The sequence below is a fragment of the Oncorhynchus keta genome, chromosome 30, assembly GCF_023373465.1.
Source record: "Oncorhynchus keta strain PuntledgeMale-10-30-2019 chromosome 30, Oket_V2, whole genome shotgun sequence".
Taxonomy (NCBI): Eukaryota; Metazoa; Chordata; class Actinopteri; order Salmoniformes; family Salmonidae; genus Oncorhynchus; species Oncorhynchus keta.
In genome coordinates this window covers 1,040,662-1,061,060 of record NC_068450.1, presented here as the reverse complement: position 1 = coordinate 1,061,060, position 20,399 = coordinate 1,040,662, and the positions used below count along the sequence as shown (strand labels likewise).

The 20,399-nt window shown below is 48.6% G+C and overlaps 1 protein-coding gene across 1 annotated transcript in view; it reads right to left on the bottom strand.

Annotated features, from left to right (window-relative positions):
* The window catches only part of LOC118383367 (transcriptional regulator ATRX-like), a 111,871-nt gene that overhangs the window by 32,536 nt on the left and 58,936 nt on the right, over positions 1-20,399 (bottom strand). The window contains 5 exon segments of the mRNA XM_052486944.1: positions 3,474-3,582; positions 11,210-11,310; positions 13,035-13,182; positions 16,267-16,403; positions 19,678-19,772. Coding sequence (XP_052342904.1) covers positions 3,474-3,582; positions 11,210-11,310; positions 13,035-13,182; positions 16,267-16,403; positions 19,678-19,772 — 590 coding nt within the window.

The following is a 20,399-nucleotide window of genomic DNA, read 5'->3' as shown; positions in this document are numbered from 1 at the left end:
GAGGGAGAGAGTTAGAGAGGGAGAGAGTTAGAGAGGGAGAGTTAGAGAGGGAGAGTTAGAGAGGGAGAGTTAGAGAGGGAGAGTTAGAGAGGGAGAGTTAGAGAGGGAGAGTTAGAGAGGAGAGTTAGAGAGAGGGAGAGTTAGAGAGGGAGAGAGAGGGAGAGAGAGAGGGAGAGTTAGAGAGGGAGAGTTAGAGAGAGAGAGTTAGAGAGAGAGAGTTAGAGAGAGTTAGAGAGAGGAGAGTTAGAGAGAGAGAGAGAGTTAGAGAGGGAGAGTTAGAGAGGGAGAGAGAGAGAGGAGAGAGAGGGAGAGAGTTAGAGAGAGAGAGATAGTTAGAGAGGGAGAGTTAGAGAGGAGAGAGTTAGAGAGAGAGAGAGTTAGAGAGGGAGAGAGTTAGGAGAGGAGAGAGTTAGAGAGGGAGAGTTAGAGAGGGAGAGAGTTAGAGAGGGAGAGAGTTAGAGAGGGGAGTTAGAGAGGGAGAGTTAGAGAGGGAGAGTTAGAGAGTTAGAGAGAGAGAGAGTTAGAGAGAGAGAGAGAGTTAGAGAGAGAGTTAGAGAGAGAGAGAGAGTTAGAGAGAGAGAGAGTTAGAGAGAGAGTTAGAGAGAGAGAGAGTTAGAGAGAGAGGGAGAGTTAGAGAGGAGAGTTAGAGAGAGAGGGAGAGTTAGAGAGGGAGAGTTAGAGAGAGAGGAGAGTTAGAGAGGGAGAGTTAGAGAGGGAGAGAGTTAGAGAGAGAGAGAGTTGGAGAGAGAGAGAGTTGGAGAGAGAGAGAGAGAGTTGGAGAGGGAGAGAGAGGGAGAGAGTTAGAGAGGGAGAGAGTTAGAGAGGAGAGTTAGAGAGGAGAGTTAGAGAGGAGAGTTAGAGAGGAGAGTTAGAGAGGGAGAGTTAGAGAGAGAGAGAGAGAGAGTTAGAGAGAGAGTTAGAGAGAGAGTTAGAGAGAGAGTTGGAGAGGAGAGTTAGAGAGAGTTAGGGAGAGAGTTAGAGAGGGAGAGAGAGTTAGAGGAGAGAGTTAGAGAGGGGAGAGAGTTAGAGAGGGAGAGTTAGAGAGGAGAGTTAGAGAGTTAGAAAGGGAGAGTTAGAGAGGGAGAGTTAGAGAGAGAGTTAGAGAGGGAGAGTTAGAGAGGGAGAGTTAGAGAGAGAGTTAGAGAGAGAGTTAGAGAGAGAGTTAGAGAGAGGGAGAGGGAGAGAGAGGGAGAGAGAGTTAGGGAGAGAGTTAGAGAGGGAGAGAGAGTTAGGAGAGAGAGTTAGAGAGGGAGAGAGTTAGAGAGGAGAGTTAGAGAGGGAGAGTTAGAGAGTTAGAAAGGGAGAGTTAGAGAGGGAGAGTTAGAGAGGGAGAGTTAGAGAGGGAGAGTTAGAGAGAGAGAGTAAGAGAGAGAGAGTAAGAGAGAGGGAGAGTTAGAGAGAGAGTTAGAGAGAGGGAGAGAGGGAGAGTTAGAGAGAGAGAGTTAGAGAGAGAGAGAGAGAGTTAGAGAGAGAGAGAGAGAGAGTTAGAGAGAGAGAGAGAGAGAGTTAGAGAGAGAGAGAGAGAGTTAGAGAGAGAGAGAGAGAGAGAGAGAGAGAGAGAGAGAGAGAGAGAGAGAGAGAGAGAGAGTTAGAGAGAGAGGGAGAGAGTTAGAGGAGATAGTTAGAGAGGGAGATAGTTAGAGAGAGAGAGAGTTAGAGAGGGAGAGAGTTAGAGAGGGAGAGAGTTAGAGAGGGAGAGAGTTAGAGAGGAGAGAGTTAGAGAGTGAGAGAGTTAGAGAGGGAGAGAGTTAGAGAGGGAGAGAGTTAGAGAGTGAGAGAGAGAGAGAGTGAGAGAGTTAGAGAGTGAGAGAGAGAGAGTGAGAGAGGGAGAGAGAGAGAGAGAGTAAGAGAGAGGGAGAGTAAGAGAGAGGGAGAGTAAGAGAGAGGGAGAGTAAGAGAGAGGGAGAGTAAGAGAGAGGGAGAGTAAGAGAGAGGGAGAGTAAGAGAGAGGGAGAGTAAGAGAGGGAGAGTAAGAGAGTTAGAGAGTGAGAGAGGGAGAGAGAGGGAGAGTGAGAGAGGGAGAGAGGGAGAGTTAGAGAGTGAGAGAGGGAGAGTTAGAGAGAGAGTAAGAGAGAGGGAGAGTAAGAGAGTTAGAGAGTGAGAGAGGGAGAGAGGGAGAGTTAGAGAGAGAGAGAGAGAGAGAGAGTAAGAGAGAGGGAGAGTAAGAGAGGGAGAGTAAGAGAGAGGGAGAGTAAGAGAGAGGGAGAGTAAGAGAGAGGGAGAGTAAGAGAGAGGGAGAGTAAGAGAGAGGGAGAGTAAGAGAGAGGAGAGTAAGAGAGGGAGAGTAAGAGAGAGGGAGAGTAAGAGAGAGGGAGAGTAAGAGAGAGGGAGAGTAAGAGAGGGAGAGTAAGAGAGTTAGAGAGTGAGAGAGTTAGAGAGTTAGAGAGTTAGAGAGTTAGAGAGGGAGAGAGGGAGAGAGGGAGAGAGGGAGAGAGGGAGAGAGGGAGAGTTAGAGAGGGAGAGTTAGAGAGAGAGAGTTAGAGAGAGAGAGTTAGAGAGAGAGAGTTAGAGAGAGAGAGTTAGAGAGAGAGAGTAAGAGAGAGAGAGTAAGAGAGAGAGTAAGAGAGAGGGAGAGGTAAGAGAGAGGAGAGTAAGAGAGAGGGAGAGTAAGAGAGAGGGAGAGTAAGAGAGAGGAGAGTAAGAGAGAGGAGAGGGAGAGAGGGAGAGTTAGAGAGAGAGAGTTAGAGAGGAGAGTAAGAGAGAGGGAGAGTAAGAGAGAGGGAGAGAGGAGAGAGAGGAGAGAGAGAGAGGGAGAGAGGGAGAGAGAGAGTTAGAGAGAGAGAGTTAGAGAGAGAGAGTTAGAGAGGGAGAGTAAGAGAGTAAGAGAGTAAGAGAGAGGGAGAGTAACAGAGAGGGAGAGTAAGAGAGGAAGAGTAAGAGAGTTAGAGAGTTAGAGAGGGAGGGAGAGAGGGAGAGTTAGAGAGAGAGAGTTAGAGAGAGAGAGTTAGAGAGAGAGAGTTAGAGAGAGAGTTAGAGAGGGAGAGTAAGAGAGAGGGAGAGTAAGAGAGAGGGAGAGTAAGAGAGTTAGAGAGTTAGAGAGGGAGAGTTAGAGGGAAAGTTAGAGAGGGAGAGTTAGAGGGAGAGTAAGAGAGAGAGAGAGTTAGAGAGAGAGAGTTAGAGAAAGAGAGAGAGAGAGTTAGAGAGAGAGAGTAAGAGGGGGAGAGAGTAAGAGGGTTAGAGAGGGAGGGAGAGAAAGGGAGAGAGTTGGAGAGGGAGAGAGTTAGAGAGTAAGAGAGAGAGAGAGTAAGAGAGAGAGAGAGTTAGAGAGGGAGAGTAAGAGAGAGAGAGAGTTAGAGGGAGAGAGAGAGTTAGAGAGGGAGAGAGAGAGTTAGAGAGGGAGAGAGAGAGTGAGAGAGGGAGAGAGGGAGAGCGAGAGTTAGAGAGGGAGAGAGAGAGTTAGAGAGGGAGAGAGAGAGTTAGAGAGGGAGAGAGAGAGTTAGAGAGGGAGAGAGGGAGAGCGAGGTGTAGTTTACCTGACGTTGCTGGTGTCATTGAACTCCTCTGCCCACTTCTTCCGGTTCAGGGCGTTGGTGGAGCCGTCCAAGCGGTAGTAGTCTATGTTCCGGAACCATTTCCCCTCACCTGCACAGGTAAACACATAGTGTAGTTAGACGACAGTAGTAGAGGTGTGGAGAGCGAGGTGTAGAACCACTTCCCCTCACCTGCACAGGTAAACACATAGTGTAGTTAGACTGCAGTAGTAGAGGTGTGGAGAGCGAGGTGTAGAACCACTTCCCCTCACCTGCACAGGTAAACACATAGTGTAGTTAGACTGCAGTAGTAGAGGTGTGGAGAGCGAGGTGTAGAACCACTTCCCCTCACCTGCACAGGTAAACACATAGTGTAGTTAGACTGCAGTAGTAGAGGTGTGGAGAGCGAGGTGTAGAACCACTTCCCCTCACCTGCACAGGTAAACACATAGTGTAGTTAGACTGCAGTAGTAGAGGTGTGGAGAGCGAGGTGTAGAACCACTTCCCCTCACCTGCACAGGTAAACACATAGTGTAGTTAGACTGCAGTAGTAGAGGTGTGGAGAGCGAGGTGTAGAACCACTTCCCCTCACCTGCACAGGTAAACACATAGTGTAGTTAGACTGCAGTAGTAGAGGTGTGGAGAGCGAGGTGTAGAACCACTTCCCCTCACCTGCACAGGTAAACACATAGTGTAGTTAGACGACAGTAGTAGAGGTGTGGAGAGCGAGGTGTAGAACCACTTCCCCTCACCTGCACAGGTAAACACATAGTGTAGTTAGACTGCAGTAGTAGAGGTGTGGAGAGCGAGGTGTAGAACCACTTCCCCTCACCTGCACAGGTAAACACATAGTGTAGTTAGACTGCAGTAGTAGAGGTGTGGAGAGCGAGGTGTAGAACCACTTCCCCTCACCTGCACAGGTAAACACATAGTGTAGTTAGACGACAGTAGTAGAGGTGTGGAGAGCGAGGTGTAGAACCACTTCCCCTCACCTGCACAGGTAAACACATAGTGTAGTTAGACGACAGTAGTAGAGGTGTGGAGAGCGAGGTGTAGAACCACTTCCCCTCACCTGCACAGGTAAACACATAGTGTAGTTAAACGACAGTAGTAGAGGTGTGGAGAGCGAGGTGTAGAACCACTTCCCCTCACCTGCACAGGTAAACACATAGTGTAGTTAGACGACAGTAGTAGAGGTGTGGAGAGCGAGGTGTAGAACCACTTCCCCTCACCTGCACAGGTAAACACATAGTGTAGTTAGACGACAGTAGTAGAGGTGTGGAGAGCGAGGTGTAGAACCACTTCCCCTCACCTGCACAGGTAAACACATAGTGTAGTTAGACGACAGTCTTCAAAAAGTCATCATGCAGTTTGGCTTTTATTTATTTTACTAGGCAAGTCAGTTAAGAACAAATTCTTCTGAAAAACGTCAACCTACACCAGCCAAACCCTAAGCCGGACGACGCTGAACCAATGGGACTCCCGGCCGGTTGATACAGCCTGGATTGGAACCAAGGTCTGTAGTGACGCCTCTAGTACCACTGCACCACTCGGGAGACCGTACTCTCCTGTCAGCTCCAGTTTAGGTAGCCAATAGACACACCCAGTTCCAAACCAATCCCATAGACAGGCCCAGTTCCAAACCAATCCCATAGACAGGCCCAGTTCCAAACCAATCCCTAGACAGGCCCAGTTCCAAACCAATCCCATAGACAGGCCCAGTTCCAAACCAATCCCATAGACAGGCCCAGTTCCAAACCAATCCCATAGACAGGCCCAGTTCCAAACCAATCCCATAGACAGGCCCAGTTCCAAACCAATCCCATAGACAGGCCCAGTTCCAAACCAATCCCATAGACAGGCCCAGTTCCAAACCAATCCCATAGACAGGCCCAGTTCCAAACCAATCCCATAGACAGGCCCAGTTCCAAACCAATCCCATAGACAGGCCCAGTTCCAAACCAATCCCATAGACAGGCCCGGTTCCAAACCAATCCCATAGACAGGCCCAGTTCCAAACCAATCCCTAGACAAGCCCAGTTTCAAACCAATCCCTAGGCAGGCCTAGGTCCAAACCAATCCCTAGACAGGCCTAGGTCCAAACCAATCCCTAGACAGGCCTAGGTCCAAACCAATCCCTAGACAGGCCTAGGTCCAAACCAATCCCTAGACAGGCCTAGGTCCAAACCAATCCCTAGGCAGGCCTAGGTCCAAACCAATCCCTAGGCAGGCCTAGGTCCAAACCAATCCCTAGGCAGGCCTAGGTCCAAACCAATCCCTAGACAGGCCTAGGTCCAAACCAATCCCTAGACAGGCCTAGGTCCAAACCAATCCCTAGACAGGCCTAGGTCCAAACCAATCCCTAGACAGGCCTAGTTCTAAACCAATCCCTAGACAGGCCTAGGTCCAAACCAATCCCTAGACAGGCCTAGTTCCAAACCAATCCCTAGACAGGCCTAGTTCCAAACCAATCCCTACACAAGCCTAGTTCTAAACCAATCCCTAGACAGGCCTAGGTCCAAACCAATCCCTAGACAGGCCCAGTTCCAAAACGAATCACTAAAAAATGGCCAGGGGAGAATGACTGCCCTCTCACTGAAGCCACAAAGTTCAAAGGACAACCACGGCACTGCAGGCATTACTGGTAGTAAACAGGATCCCCATTATAGCGGAAGGGAGACTGGTGATCTTCCTGTAAATAACACACTTACACCAGATGTCCTGATGATGTCATGAGCACCATTTAGTGGCTAATGGAGTGGCTAAAGGAGCGCCGAGTGCTGAAGAGTGGAAAAATCATCAGTCCTCTGTTGCAACTCTCACTACCGAGTTCCATACTGCCTCTGGAAGCAACCCTCACTAACGAGTTCCATACTGCCTCTGGAAGCAACCCTCACTAACGAGTTCCATACTGCCTCTGGAAGCAACCCTCACTAACGAGTTCCATACTGCCTCTGGAAGCAACCCTCACTACCGAGTTCCATACTGCCTCTGGAAGCAACCCTCACTAACGAGTTCCATACTGCCTCTGGAAGCAACCCTCACTACAGAGTTCCATACTGCCTCTGGAAGCAACCCTCACTACCGAGTTCCATACTGCCTCTGGAAGCAACCCTCACTACAGAGTTCCATACTGCCTCTGGAAGCAACCCTCACTACAGAGTTCCATACTGCCTCTGGAAGCAACCCTCACTACAGAGTTCCATACTGCCTCTGGAAGCAACCCTCACTACAGAGTTCCATACTGCCTCTGGAAGCAACCCTCACTACAGAGTTCCATACTGCCTCTGGAAGCAACCCTCACTACAGAGTTCCATACTGCCTCTGGAAGCAACCCTCACTACCGAGTTCCATACTGCCTCTGGAAGCAACCCTCACTACAGAGTTCCATACTGCCTCTGGAAGCAACCCTCACTACAGTTCCATACTGCCTCTGGAAGCAACCTCACTAACGAGTTCCATACTGCTGCAACCTCACTAAAGCAACCCTCACTCACTAACGAGTTCCATACTGCCTCTGGAAGCAACCTCACTACAGAGTTCCATACTGCCTCTGGAAGCAACTCTCACTACAGAGTTCCATACTGCCTCTGGAAGCAACTCACTACAGAGTTCCATACTGCCTCTGGAAGCAACCCTCACTACAGAGTTCCATACTGCCTCTGGAAGCAACCCTCACTACAGAGTTCCATACTGCCTCTGGAAGCAACTCTCACTACAGAGTTCCATACTGCCTCTGGAAGCAACTCTCACTACAGAGTTCCATACTGCCTCTGGAAGCAACCCTCACTACCGAGTTCCATACTGCCTCTGGAAGCAACCCTCACTAACGAGTTCCATACTGCCTCTGGAAGCAACCCTCACTACCGAGTTCCATACTGCCTTTGGAAGCAACGTCAGCACAACAACTGTTCGTTGGGAGCTTCATGAAATGGGTTTCCACGGCCGAGCAGCCACACACAAGCCTAAGATCACCGTGCGCAAAGCCAAGCGTCGGCTGGACTGGTGTAAAGCTCGTCGCCATTGGACTCTGGAGCAGTGGAAAGGTGTTCTCTGGAGTGATGAATCACGCTTCACCATCTGGTAGTCTGACCGACGAATCTGGGTTTGGCAGATGCCAGGAGAACACCCCAACTGTCAACTGTAAAGTTTGGTGGAGGAATAATTGTCTGGGGCTGTTTTTCATGGTTCAGGCCTCTTATTTCCAGTGAAGGGAAATCTTAATGCTACAGCATACAATTACATTCTAGACGATTCTGTGCTTCCAAGGGTCTTTCCTATTTCAGCATGATAATGCCCCCATGCACAAAGCGAGGTCCATACAGAAATGGACAGAGCCCTGACCTCAACCCCATCGTAAACTTTTGGGATGAATTGGAACGGCAACTGCGAGCCAGGCCTAATCGCCTAACATCAGTGTCAGACCTCACGAATGCTCGTGGCTGAATGGAACCAAGTCCCCGCAGAAATGTTCCAACAACTAGTGGAAAGCCTTCCCAGAAGAGTGGAGGCTGTTATAGCAGCAATGTTCCAACATCTAGTGGAAAGCCTTCCCAGACGAGTGGAGGCTGTTATAGCAGCGATGTTCCAACATCTTCCCAGTGGAAAGCCAATTTCCATCATCTAGAAGAGTGGAGGCTGTTATAGCAGCAATGTTCCTACATCTAGTGGAAAGCCTTCCCAGAAGAGTGGAGGCTGTTATAGCAGCAATGTTACTACATCTAGTGGAAAGCCTTCCCAGAAGAGTGGAGGCTGTTACTGTTCCTACATCTAGAAAGGCTGTTATAGCAGCGATGTTCCTACATCTAGTGGAAAGCCTTCCCAGAAGAGTGGAGGCTGTTATAGCAGCAATGTTCCTACATCTAGTGGAAAGCCTTCCCAGACGAGTGGAGGCTGTTATAGCAGCGATGTTCCTACATCTAGTGGAAAGCCTTCCCAGAAGAGGCTGTTATAGCAGCAAAGGTGTAGGAGATGTTGGACGAGCAGTCCACATACTTGTGGTCACGTAGTGTACTCAATGAGAGACGGCAGCACTGAGAAAATCAGTAACATCACTTCCTGGAGTAGATCAAACTGAGCATGACACCGTGTGGAGATGTAAGTGCTAAGAGAGGAGAACGGAGAGGGGAGAACAGAGAGAGGAGAACGGATAGAGGGAGAGAACGGAGAGGGAGAACAGAGAGAGGAGAACAGAGAGAGGAGAACAGAGAGAGGAGAACGGAGAGAGGAGAACGGAGAGAGGAGAACGGAGAGAGGAGAACGGAGAGGGGAGAACGGAGAGAGGAGAACGGAGAGGGGAGAACGGAGAGGGGAGAACGGAGAGGGGAGAACGGAGAGGGGAGAACGGAGAGGGGAGAACGGAGAGGGGAACGGAGAGGAGAACAGAGAGGAGAACAGAGAGAGGAGAACGGAGAGGAGAACGGATACAAGTTAAAAGTACTGAGAGAGAGAAGACTCAGTGAGCATAGCCTTGCTATTGAGAAAGGCCGACGTAGGCAGACCTGGCTCTCAAGAGAAGACAGCCTATGTGCACAATGCCCACAAAATGAGGTGGAAACTGAGATGCACTTCCTAACCTGCCAAATGTATGACCATAGTAGAGACACACATTTCCCACAGATTACACAGATCCACAAAGAATTAGAAAACCAATTAAATGTTGATCAACTCACGGCAGCAAGATGTGTGACCTGTTGCCACCAGAAAAGGGCAACCAGTGAAGAACAAACACCATTGTAAATACATATTTATATATGTTTATTTTCCCTTTACTGTAACTATTTGCACTTCATTACAACACCGTATAAAGACATAATATGACATTTGAAATGTCTCTGTTCTTTTGGAACTTCTGTGAGTGTAATGTTTACGGTTAATCTTTCTTGTTTATTTCACTTTTGTTTATTATCTATTTCACTCGCTTTGGCAATGTAAACATATGTTTCCCATGCCAATAAAGCCCTTCAATTGAAATTGATTTGAGAGATGTAAACTAAAGTACTGAGAGAACAGCGATAGTGGAGGCCAGACCAAACGAGAGAGTGATCAGCCTTTTAATATAGCCTGCTAAACACACACGCATGCTGCCTGCTTCACAACTAACAGTCAGTATGGTTCCAATTACTTCACTGGGCTTTTCATTACAAATTGCTGCCCCCCTTCAAGCAAACATTTTTTTGTGTTATATATATATATATATATTTTTTTTAAAGAGTCAAGGTCTAATCATTTTCAAAACGTAAGCAAAACCAGATGCCAAGGCTTAATTAAGAACATGACCTAACGCCAGAGGCTGTGTTTGTTGAGAGGGGCAGAGAGAAATACTCTGTGCATGTACCAGTACACATGTTGCATGTCTTCAGAGTGTGTTGTTTTCGCCACGGTCTCCTCCGGTAACAACACGCCACGGTCTCCTCCGGTAACAACACGCCACGGTCTCCTCCGGTAACAACACGCCACGGTCTCCTCCGGTAACAACACGCCACGGTCTCCTCCGGTAACAACACGCCACGCTCTCCTCCGGTAACAACACGCCACGCTCTCCTCCGGTAACAACACGCCACGCTCTCCTCCGGTAACAACACGCCACGGTCTCCTCCGGTAACAACACGCCACGCTCTCCTCCGGTAACAACCCGCCACGGTCTCCTCCGGTACCAACACGCCACGCTCTCCTCCGGTACCAACACGCCACGGTCTCCTCCGGTAACAACACGCCACGGTCTCCTCCGGTAACAACACGCCACGGTCTCCTCCGGTAACAACACGCCACGGTCTCCTCCGGTAACAACACGCCACGGTCTCCTCCGGTAACAACACGCCACGGTCTCCTCCGGTAACAACACGCCACGGTCTCCTCCGGTAACAACACGCCACGGTCTCCTCCGGTAACAACACGCCACGGTCTCCTCCGGTAACAACACGCCACGGTCTCCTCCGGTAACAACCCGCCACGGTCTCCTCCGGTAACAACCCGCCACGGTCTCCTCCGGTAACAACCCGCCACGGTCTCCTCCGGTAACAACCCGCCACGGTCTCCTCCGGTAACAACCCACCACGGTCTCCTCCGGTAACAACCCACCACGGTCTCCTCCGGTAACAACCCACCACGGTCTCCTCCGGTAACAACCCACCACGGTCTCCTCCGGTAACAACACGCCACGGTCTCCTCCGGTAACCCGTTGTATACATGGTTGTGGGACTTTAAAGCCTGTTGGTGTGGTCAGCAGTGTGGTCAGCGGTGTGGTCAGCAGTGTGGTCAGCGGTGTGGTCAGCAGTGTGGTCAGCAGTGTGGTCAGCAGTGTGGTCAGCAGTGTGGTCAGCGGTGTGGTCAGCGGTGTGGTCAGCGGTGTGGTCAGCGGTGTGGTCAGCAGTGTGGTCAGCGGTGTGGTCAGCGGTGAGGTCAGAGGTGTGGTCAGCGGTCAGGTCAGCGGTGTGGTCAGAGGTGTGGTCAGCGGTGTGGTCAGCGGTGTGGTCAGCGGTGAGGTCAGTGGTGTGGTCAGCAGTCAGCGGTGAGGTCAGTGGTGAGGTCAGCGGTGAGGTCAGTGGTGTGGTCAGCGGTGTGGTCAGCGGTGTGGTCAGCGGTGTGGTCCAGTGAGCCGGTGGTGCACATAACGGACAAGGTTGGGAAACACTAGGCTAGGAGTTGTTTGTGGACAGTGTCCAGGGACTACCTCTGTAATGAGAGGGTTGTCCCTCTCTCCTAGGGGGGAGGGGTTAGGGTGTAGGGCAGTACAGTACCTTTGTAGGGAGAGGGTTTCTCCTCCTCTTTGGCTCGGCCAGACAGCTCCAGGAAGTCTTCAATCAGGTCCAGAGAGATGAGAGACTGACTGAACACCAGACTGACGAGGGGACAGAAGACACTGTCAACATCACATCATCACTGGACTGTCTGTCAAGTTAACAGGACATTTGAAAACATGAAAAATGTGCAATTTAAGCGTTTAATTCAAGCACTTAGCATTGATCAATTCTTCTTGTCTCAGTGTTTTCAGAGCTTGTCTCCTTACACTTTGTCCCCAACCTCCTCCTTTGTGGTGATGAACTGATATGTATTTAGGTGAGCAGACACCTGGAGTGGCCTCTTCATAACTGTCTGGACCATGATAGTTCGTTGGTGATGTGGACACCAAGAAACTTTAAAATCTCGACCTGCCCCGTCGATGTGAATGGGGCCCATTCGGCCCTCCTTTTCCTGTAGTCCACGATCAGCTCCTTTGTCTTGATCACATTGAGGGAGAGGTTGTTGTCCTGGCACCACACTGCCAGGTCTCTGACCCTCGATGTTGTCAACAAACTTAATGATGGTGTTGGAGTCATGCCTAGCCACCCAGTCGTGAGTGAACAGGGAGTAGAGGAGGGGTCTAAGCACGCACCCCTGAGGGGCCCCTGTGTTGAGGATCAACGTGGCAGATGTGTTATTCCCTACCCTTACCACCTGGGGGCGGCCCGTCAGAAAGTCCAGGATCCAGTTGGAGAGGGAGGTGTTAAGTCCCAGGGTCCTTAGCTTATTAATGAGGTTTGAGGGCACTATGGTGTTGAATGCTGAGCTGTCGTCAATGAATAGCATTCTGACATAGGTGTTCCCTTTTGTCCAGGTGGGAAAGGGCAGTGTGGAGTGCAATAGAGATTGCATCATCTGTGGATCTGTTGGGGTGGTATGCAAATTTGAGTGGTTCTAGGGTTTCTGGGATAATGGTGTTGATGTGAGCCATGACCAGTCTTTCAAAGAACTTCATGGTTACCAACGTGAGTGCAACGGGGCAGTAGTCATTTAGGCAGGTTACCTTCGCATTCTTGGGCACAGGGACTGTGGTGGTCTGTTTGAAATATCTTGGTATTACAGACTCGGTCAGGTTGAACCTGTCAGTGAAGACACTTGCCAGTTGGTCCGCGCATGCTCAGAGTACACGTTCTGGTAATCCGTGCTATCCCGCGACCTGTGAAAGTTGATCTGCTTAAAAGCTACGGCTAGCGTGATCACACAGTCGTCCGGAACAGCTGGTGCTCTCATATATGCTTCGGTGTTGCTTGCCTCGAAGCAAGCAAAAAAGGGCATTTAGCCCATCTGGTAGGCTTGCATCACTGTGCAGCTCACGGCAGGTTTCCCTTTGTAGTCTGTAATAGTCACGTCGCTGAGCGTCAGAGCCGGTGTCGTAGGATTCGATCTTAGTCCTGTATTGACGCTTTGCCCATTCGATGGTTCGTCTGAGGGCGGGATTTCTTACAAACGTCCGGATTAGTGTCCTGCACCTTGAAAGTTGCTGCTCTAGGCTTTAGCTCGGTGATGATGTTGCCTGTAAACCATAGCTTCTGGTTGGGATATGTACTTACGGTCACCGTCGTCGATAAACGTATTTATGAAGGATGTTCTTCACATCGTTTTGAATTTAAATAAAATTGTAAAATTGTACACTGACGGCTGTAAAGCCGAAACATCTGTGTCCCTGATGCAGTGAAAATAATACAAAGAAATGTAATAATGAAGCTGTATGTCAAATTATTTGTCTGAATTGGTGGGTTTCTGGTTCTTCTTCCACCTCAAATGTATATTATAGTTACTTACATTTTGTCCTCCACCTCCTCGGCCATGCGGAGGATCTCAAACAGCAGCACCATTTTCCCAGAATGCTCCAGGATCTCAGAGTCAGCCTCCGTAACAAACTCCTTGTGCCAGTCAGGACTCCTGGTGCCAGGGCTGGAGGCCGGACGCACTGGGGAGGGCAGAGGGTAAGAATTTATATATTTTTTATTAGGATTAGTGACAGCAAGTCTTACTGGGGTCCGACACATAACGAAAAATTAGACAAAATACTTAATATACATACATTTTAAATCATTAGCATGTAGAACAGTACACAACAAGCAGGTCACATGGGGGAGAGGAGTTGTGTTGCTTCACTTGCGCTAGATAAGATGGAAGGGAGTTCGGCTCTGTATAATATGCTTCTGGAAATTCTTTCTGGAAAAGACCCCTGGTGGCAATGCTGGTGGGATAAGTGTCGGTGCTGTGTGTAAGTTGATTACGCAAACAATTTGGAATTTACAACGATGTTTATTTTAACAAGTAGTGACACAGTCAGTCTTTCCTCAACTCTCAGCCAAGACACTGACATGCGTAGTATATATATGAACTTTCTAGTTACAATGAAGAGCAAGACGTGCAGCTCTGTTCTGGGCCAGCTGCAGTTTAACTTCCCTAGGGTAGGGGGCAGCGTTCTGAATTTCTGATGAAAAGCATGCACAAATTAAACTTGTCTGCTACTCAGTCCCAGAATATAGAATATGCATATAATTCGTAGATTTGGATGGAAAATACTCTAAAGTTTCCAAAACTGTGAAAATAATGTCTGTGAGTATAACAGAACTGATATGGCAGGTGAAAACCTGAGGAAAATCCATCCAGGAAGTACTATTGTTTTTCCATTGAAAGCCGATCCACCATACAAAGACTTAGGAACCACTTCACGAGCTCTGTGCCTTCCTCTACATGTGACCAGTCTTTAGGCATTGTTTCAGGCTTTTACTCTGAAAAATGAGGGAGATACAGCACTTTCAATCAGTGGCCAGTGGACATTTCCATTCATCAGCCATGCGCCTGATCGGGAACACACCTTTCTTGTTTCTCCTTTCCTATTGACGAAGCTTTTGTCCGGTTAAAATATTATTGATTATTTATGACAAAAACAACCGGAGGATTGATTTTAAACATTGTTTGGCATGTTTCTATGAACTTTTATTCTACTTTTTAAAAACTTTTCGTCCTGGAATTAGTGCACGCGCCTTCTGCATTCGGATTACTGGACAAACCATGCGAACAAAAAGGAGGTTTTTGGTCATAAAGAGGGACATTATCGAACAACACAAACATTTGTCTAACATGAAGACCTGGGAGAGCCACCAGATGAAGATCATCAAAGGTATGTGATTAATTTTAATGCTATTTCTGACTTTTGTGACACTCCTTGGCTGGAAAATGCATGCATGCGTTTCTGTGCCTAGGAGCTGACCTTACATAATCGCAAAGTGTGCTTTCGCCGTAAAGCGTTTTTTGAAATCGGACACAGCGGTTGCATTAAGGAGAAGTTTATCTATATTTCCATGAAAACATTTGTATAGTTTATCAATGTTTATGATGAGTATTTCTGTTATTTGATGCGGCTCTCTGCACTTTCACCGGATGTTTGTTTGAGACAATGCATTTCTGACCACAACGCGCCAATGTAAACTCGGATTTTTGGACATAAATATGAACTTTACCGAACAAAACATACATGTATTGTGTAACATGAAGTCCTATGAGTGTCATCTGATGAAGATCATCAAAGGTTAGTGATTAACTTTATCTCTAAATCTGCTTTTTGTGACTCCTCTCTTTGGCTGGAAAAATGGCTGTGTTTTTCTGTGAATAGGCTCTGACCTAACATAATCGTTTGGTGTGCTTTCGTCGTAAAGCCTTTTTGAAATCGGACACTGTGGTTGGATTTACAACAAGTTTATCTTTAAAATACATGTATGTTTGAGGAATTTTAATTATAATTTGGCGCCCTGCAGTTTTCACTGGCTGTTGACGAGGTGGGACGCTATGAACTGTTTCTGTCTGTAATAAGGACTTTTGTGGAGAAGAACTCATTCTGATTGGTTGGGCCTGGCTCACAAGGACAAGGTCTATGCCCTCCCGGTGCCCACCAGCACCCAGTCATGTGTAATCATTGATTAGGGCGTAATGAATTTATTTCAATTGACTGATTTCCTTCTATGAACTGTAACTCAGTAAAAACCTTGATGCGTTTATATTTTCGTTCAGTATATTAAACCAACCAGGCAAATCAACAGTCCTCCTGAACTGAGCTGCAGGAGAGGAAGGAAACAGCTCTGAGATGTCACCACGAGGCCACTGGTCATTTTAAAACATCTACCAGGGTTCAATGGATGTGATGGGAGAAAACTGAGGATGGATCAACAACATTGTAGTGACTCCACAAGAACGACCTCAATTACAGAGTGAAAAGAATACACATACAGAGACTAAAAAAATCTTCCATAACATTTACATTTACGTCATTTAGCAGACGCTCTTATCCAGAGCGACTTATAACATGGATCTGGTGTGTAACAAAACACAGAAAAGGAACGCTCTTCGGCCAAAGTGCAAAAGGCTTATGTTTGGGGCAAATCCAACATCACTGAGTACCACTCTCCATGTTTTCAAGCATGGCGGTGGCTGCATCATGTTATGGGTATGCTTGTAAGTGGACAACACCAGGGAGTTTTTTTTAGGACAAAAAGGAAACGGAATGGAGCTAAGCACAGGCAAATTCCTAGAGGAAAACCTGCTTCAGTCTGCTTTCCACCAGACACTGGGAGACAAGTTCACCTTTCAGCATGACAGGCCAATTCTACACTGGAGTTGCTTACCAAGACAGTGAATGTTCCTGACTGGCAGTTTTGACTTACATCTCGTTGAAATGGTTGCCTAGCAATGATCAACAACCAATTTGACTGAGCTTGAAGAATTTAGAGTAGATTATATGGGCGAATAGAAAATTGTACAATCCAGGTGTGCAACGCTCTTATGAGACTTAACCAAGGAGACTCCCAGCTGTAGTCGCTACCAAAGGTGTTTCTAACATCTATTGACTCAGGGAGCTGAACACTTATGACAATTTGAGTTATTTAATGTATTAACCTTTAAAAAAAAATAAAACACACACATTATATATAACACGGTAACATTATAACTGTACATTTCTAGTCAGGTAACAATCTACAGGCTCTATATAATTGTATTTCTATACCTTCCTCCTGTGGCTCCGCCCGGTTGCGGCGGGAGGGGTCTCCTCCTCGGGAACTGGTGTTCCACTCCTTAATCACCTCGAGAGCATCACTGTCTGAGTCACTGTCCTTCTTCCTGGCCTTCCCCCGCTTCTTCTTCCTACAGGGGGGGCAGAGCAGAGCAACGTTGTAAGACAGTCAGGTGATAAATGTCAGACAAGAAACAACCTGTAAACTTGCTAGAAAATTTACCTATTCCCCCCCCGAGTAGGGTTGTCACAATTCCAACATTTGACCAACAAAGTGATGCCAGACCAAGTATCACGATACAGAGTAATATGGTGATACCACGGAGTTGGCCCCGCCCCCTCAGGATGCCTGTCCCCGTTTCCTATTGGTTCTGCCCGTGCACTGCCCAAAGCTCTGATTTTCACACCTCTACTCAACACACTTCGATTTACCTTCACACTTTACAGTACAATACAAAAAGGCTACTGCAGAAAACAGATGATTTGCTCATATCCAAATGCCTACCTGTGATTGGGCAGGATGAATGTGGTAAGGAATATACACAGTGTACAAAACATTAAGAACACCGTCCTAATATTGAGTTGCGCTCCCTTTTGCCCCTCAGAACAGCCTCAATTTGTCGGGGCACGGACTCTACAAAGTGACGAAAGCGTTGACTCCAATGATTCCCAAAGTTGAAGTGAAGTTGGCTGAATGTCCTTCGGGTGGTGGATCATTCTTGATACACACAGGAAACTGTTTGAGTGTGAAAAACCCAGGATCGTTGCAGTTCTTGACACAAACCGGTACGCCTGGCACCTACTACCATACCCACCCCGTTCAAAGGCACTTCAATATTTTGTTGCCTATTCTCCCTCTGGGCCTCTGTTACAGCTCAATGGGTGATACTCTGGGCCTCTGTTACAGCTCAGTGGGTGATGCACTCTGGGCCTCTGTTATAGCTCAATGGGTGATACTCTGGGCCTCTGTTACAGCTCAATGGGTGATACTCTGGGCCTCTGTTATAGCTCAATGGGTGATACTCTGGGCCTCTGTTATAGCTCAATGGGTGATACTCTGGGCCTCTGTTATAGCTCAATGGGTGATACTCTGGGCCTCTGTTATAGCTCAATGGGTGATACTCTGGGCCTCTGTTACAGCTCAGTGGGTGATGCACTCTGGGCCTCTGTTATAGCTCAGTGGGTGATACTCTGGGCCTCTGTTATAGCTCAGTGGGTGAAACTCTGGGCCTCTGTTATAGCTCAGTGGGTGATACTCTGGGCCTCTGTTATAGCTCAGTGGGTGATACTCTGGGCCTCTGTTATAGCTCAGTGGGTGATACTCTGGGCCTCTGTTATAGCTCAGTGGGTGATACTCTGGGCCTCTGTTATAGCTCAGTGGGTGATACTCAGTGGGCCTCTGTTATAGCTCAGTGGGTGATGCACTCTGGGCCTCTGTTATAGCTCAGTGGGTGATACTCTGGGCCTCTGTTATAGCTCAATGGGTGAAACTCTGGGCCTCTGTTATAGCTCAATGGGTGATACTCTGGGCCTCTGTTATAGCTCAATGGGTGATACTCTGGGCCTCTGTTATAGCTCAGTGGGTGATACTCTGGGCCTCTGTTATAGCTCAGTGGGTGATACTCTGGGCCTCTGTTATAGCTCAGTGGGTGATACTCTGGGCCTCTGTTATAGCTCAGTGGGTGATACTCTGGGCCTCTGTTATAGCTCAGTGGGTGATACTCTGGGCCTCTGTTATAGCTCAGTGGGTGATACTCTGGGCCTCTGTTATAGCTCAGTGGGTGATACTCTGGGCCTCTGTTATAGCTCAGTGGGTGATACTCTGGGCCTCTGTTATAGCTCAGTGGGTGATACTCTGGGCCTCTGTTATAGCTCAGTGGGTGATACTCTGGGCCTCTGTTATAGCTCAGTGGGTGATACTCTGGGCCTCTGTTATAGCTCAGTGGGTGATACTCTGGGCCTCTGTTATAGCTCAGTGGGTGATACTCTGGGCCTCTGTTATAGCTCAATGGGTGATGCACTCTGGGCCTCTGTTATAGCTCAATGGGTGATGCACTCTGGGCCTCTGTTATAGCTCAGTGGGTGATACTCTGGGCCTCTGTTATAGCTCAGTGGGTGATACTCTGGGCCTCTGTTATAGCTCAGTGGGTGATACTCTGGGCCTCTGTTATAGCTCAGTGGGTGATACTCTGGGCCTCTGTTATAGCTCAGTGGGTGATACTCTGGGCCTCTGTTATAGCTCAATGGGTGATGCTCTGGGCCTCTGTTATAGCTCAATGGGTGATGCACTCTGGGCCTCTGTTATAGCTCAATGGGTGATACTCTGGGCCTCTGTTATAGCTCAATGGGTGATACTCTGGGCCTCTGTTATAGCTCAATGGGTGATACTCTGGGCCTCTGTTATAGCTCAATGGGTGATACTCTGGGCCTCTGTTATAGCTCAATGGGTGATACTCTGGGCCTCTCTTATAGCTCAATGGGTGATACTCTGGGCCTCTCTTATAGCTCAATGGGTGATACTCTGGGCCTCTGTTATAGCTCAATGGGTGATACTCTGGGCCTCTTATAGCTCAATGGGTGATACTCTGGGCCTCTTATAGCTCAATGGGTGATACTCTGGGCCTCTTATAGCTCAATGGGTGATACTCTGGGCCTCTTATAGCTCAATGGGTGATACTCTGGGCCTCTTATAGCTCAATGGGTGATACTCTGGGCCTCTTATAGCTCAATGGGTGATACTCTGGGCCTCTTATAGCTCAATGGGTGATACTCTGGGCCTCTTATAGCTCAATGGGTGATACTCTGGGCCTCTTATAGCTCAATGGGTGATACTCTGGGCCTCTTATAGCTCAATGGGTGATACTCTGGGCCTCTTATAGCTCAATGGGTGATACTCTGGGCCTCTTATAGCTCAGTGGGTGATACTCTGGGCCTCTTATAGCTCAATGGGTGATACTCTGGGCCTCTTATAGCTCAATGGGTGATACTCTGGGCCTCTTATAGCTCAGTGGGTGATACTCTGGGCCTCTTATAGCTCAGTGGGTGATACTCTGGGCCTCTTATAGCTCAGTGGGTGATACTCTGGGCCTCTTATAGCTCAGTGGGTGATACTCTGGGCCTCTTATAGCTCAGTGGGTGATACTCTGGGCCTCTTATAGCTCAGTGGGTGATACTCTGGGCCTCTTTTATAGCTCAGTGGGTGATACTCTGGGCCTCTATAGCTCAGTGGGTGATACTCTGGGCCTCTTATAGCTCAGTGGGTGATACTCTGGGCCTCTGTTACAGCTCAGTGGGTGATACTCTGGGCCTCTGTTACAGCTCAGTGGGTGATGCACCATTATTTTTCATGGATCAACGATGGCAAATATCGCCGAAAAGTGACGAGATTGTGTCCCTGAAAATTACTTTTTCTGTTTCTCGTCCTCAGAGGTCATGCTTAAAGAAGATTCCTCGGTCTCCGAGGCGATGAACTCCTCCATGCTGTCCTCGTCAAAGTACCCCTAAAACACAAGACACACAGTAAGCCCCCCACCCTAAGGCACAGTCAGCCCCCCTAAGACAGTCAGCCCCCTAAGACACAGTCAGCCCCCCTAAGACACAGTCAGCCCCCCAAGACAGTCAGCCCCCCCTAAGACAGAGTCAGCCCCCTCAAGACACAGTCAGCCCCCCAAGACACAGTCAGCCCCCCAAGACACAGTCAGCCCCCACCTAAGACACAGTCAGCCCCCCAAGACACAGTCAGCCCCCCAAGACACAGTCAGCCCCCACCTAAGACACAGTCAGCCCCCACCTAAGACACAGTCAGCCCCCTCTAAAAACACAGTCACCCCCCTTAAGACAGTCAGCCCCCTTAGACACAGTTAGCCCCCTAAGACACACCAAGACACAGTCCGCCCCCCAAGACACAGTCCGCCCCCCTCCCCAAGACACAGTCAGCCCCCTCCCCAAGACACAGTCAGCCCCCTTCCCCAAGACACAGTCAGCCCCCCTTCCCCCAAGACACAGTCAGCCCCCTCCCCCCAAGACACAGTCAGCCCCCCTAAGACACAGTCAGCCCCCTAAGACACAGTCAGCCCCCTAAGACACAGTCAGCCCCCCTAAGACACAGTCAGCCCCCCTAAGACACA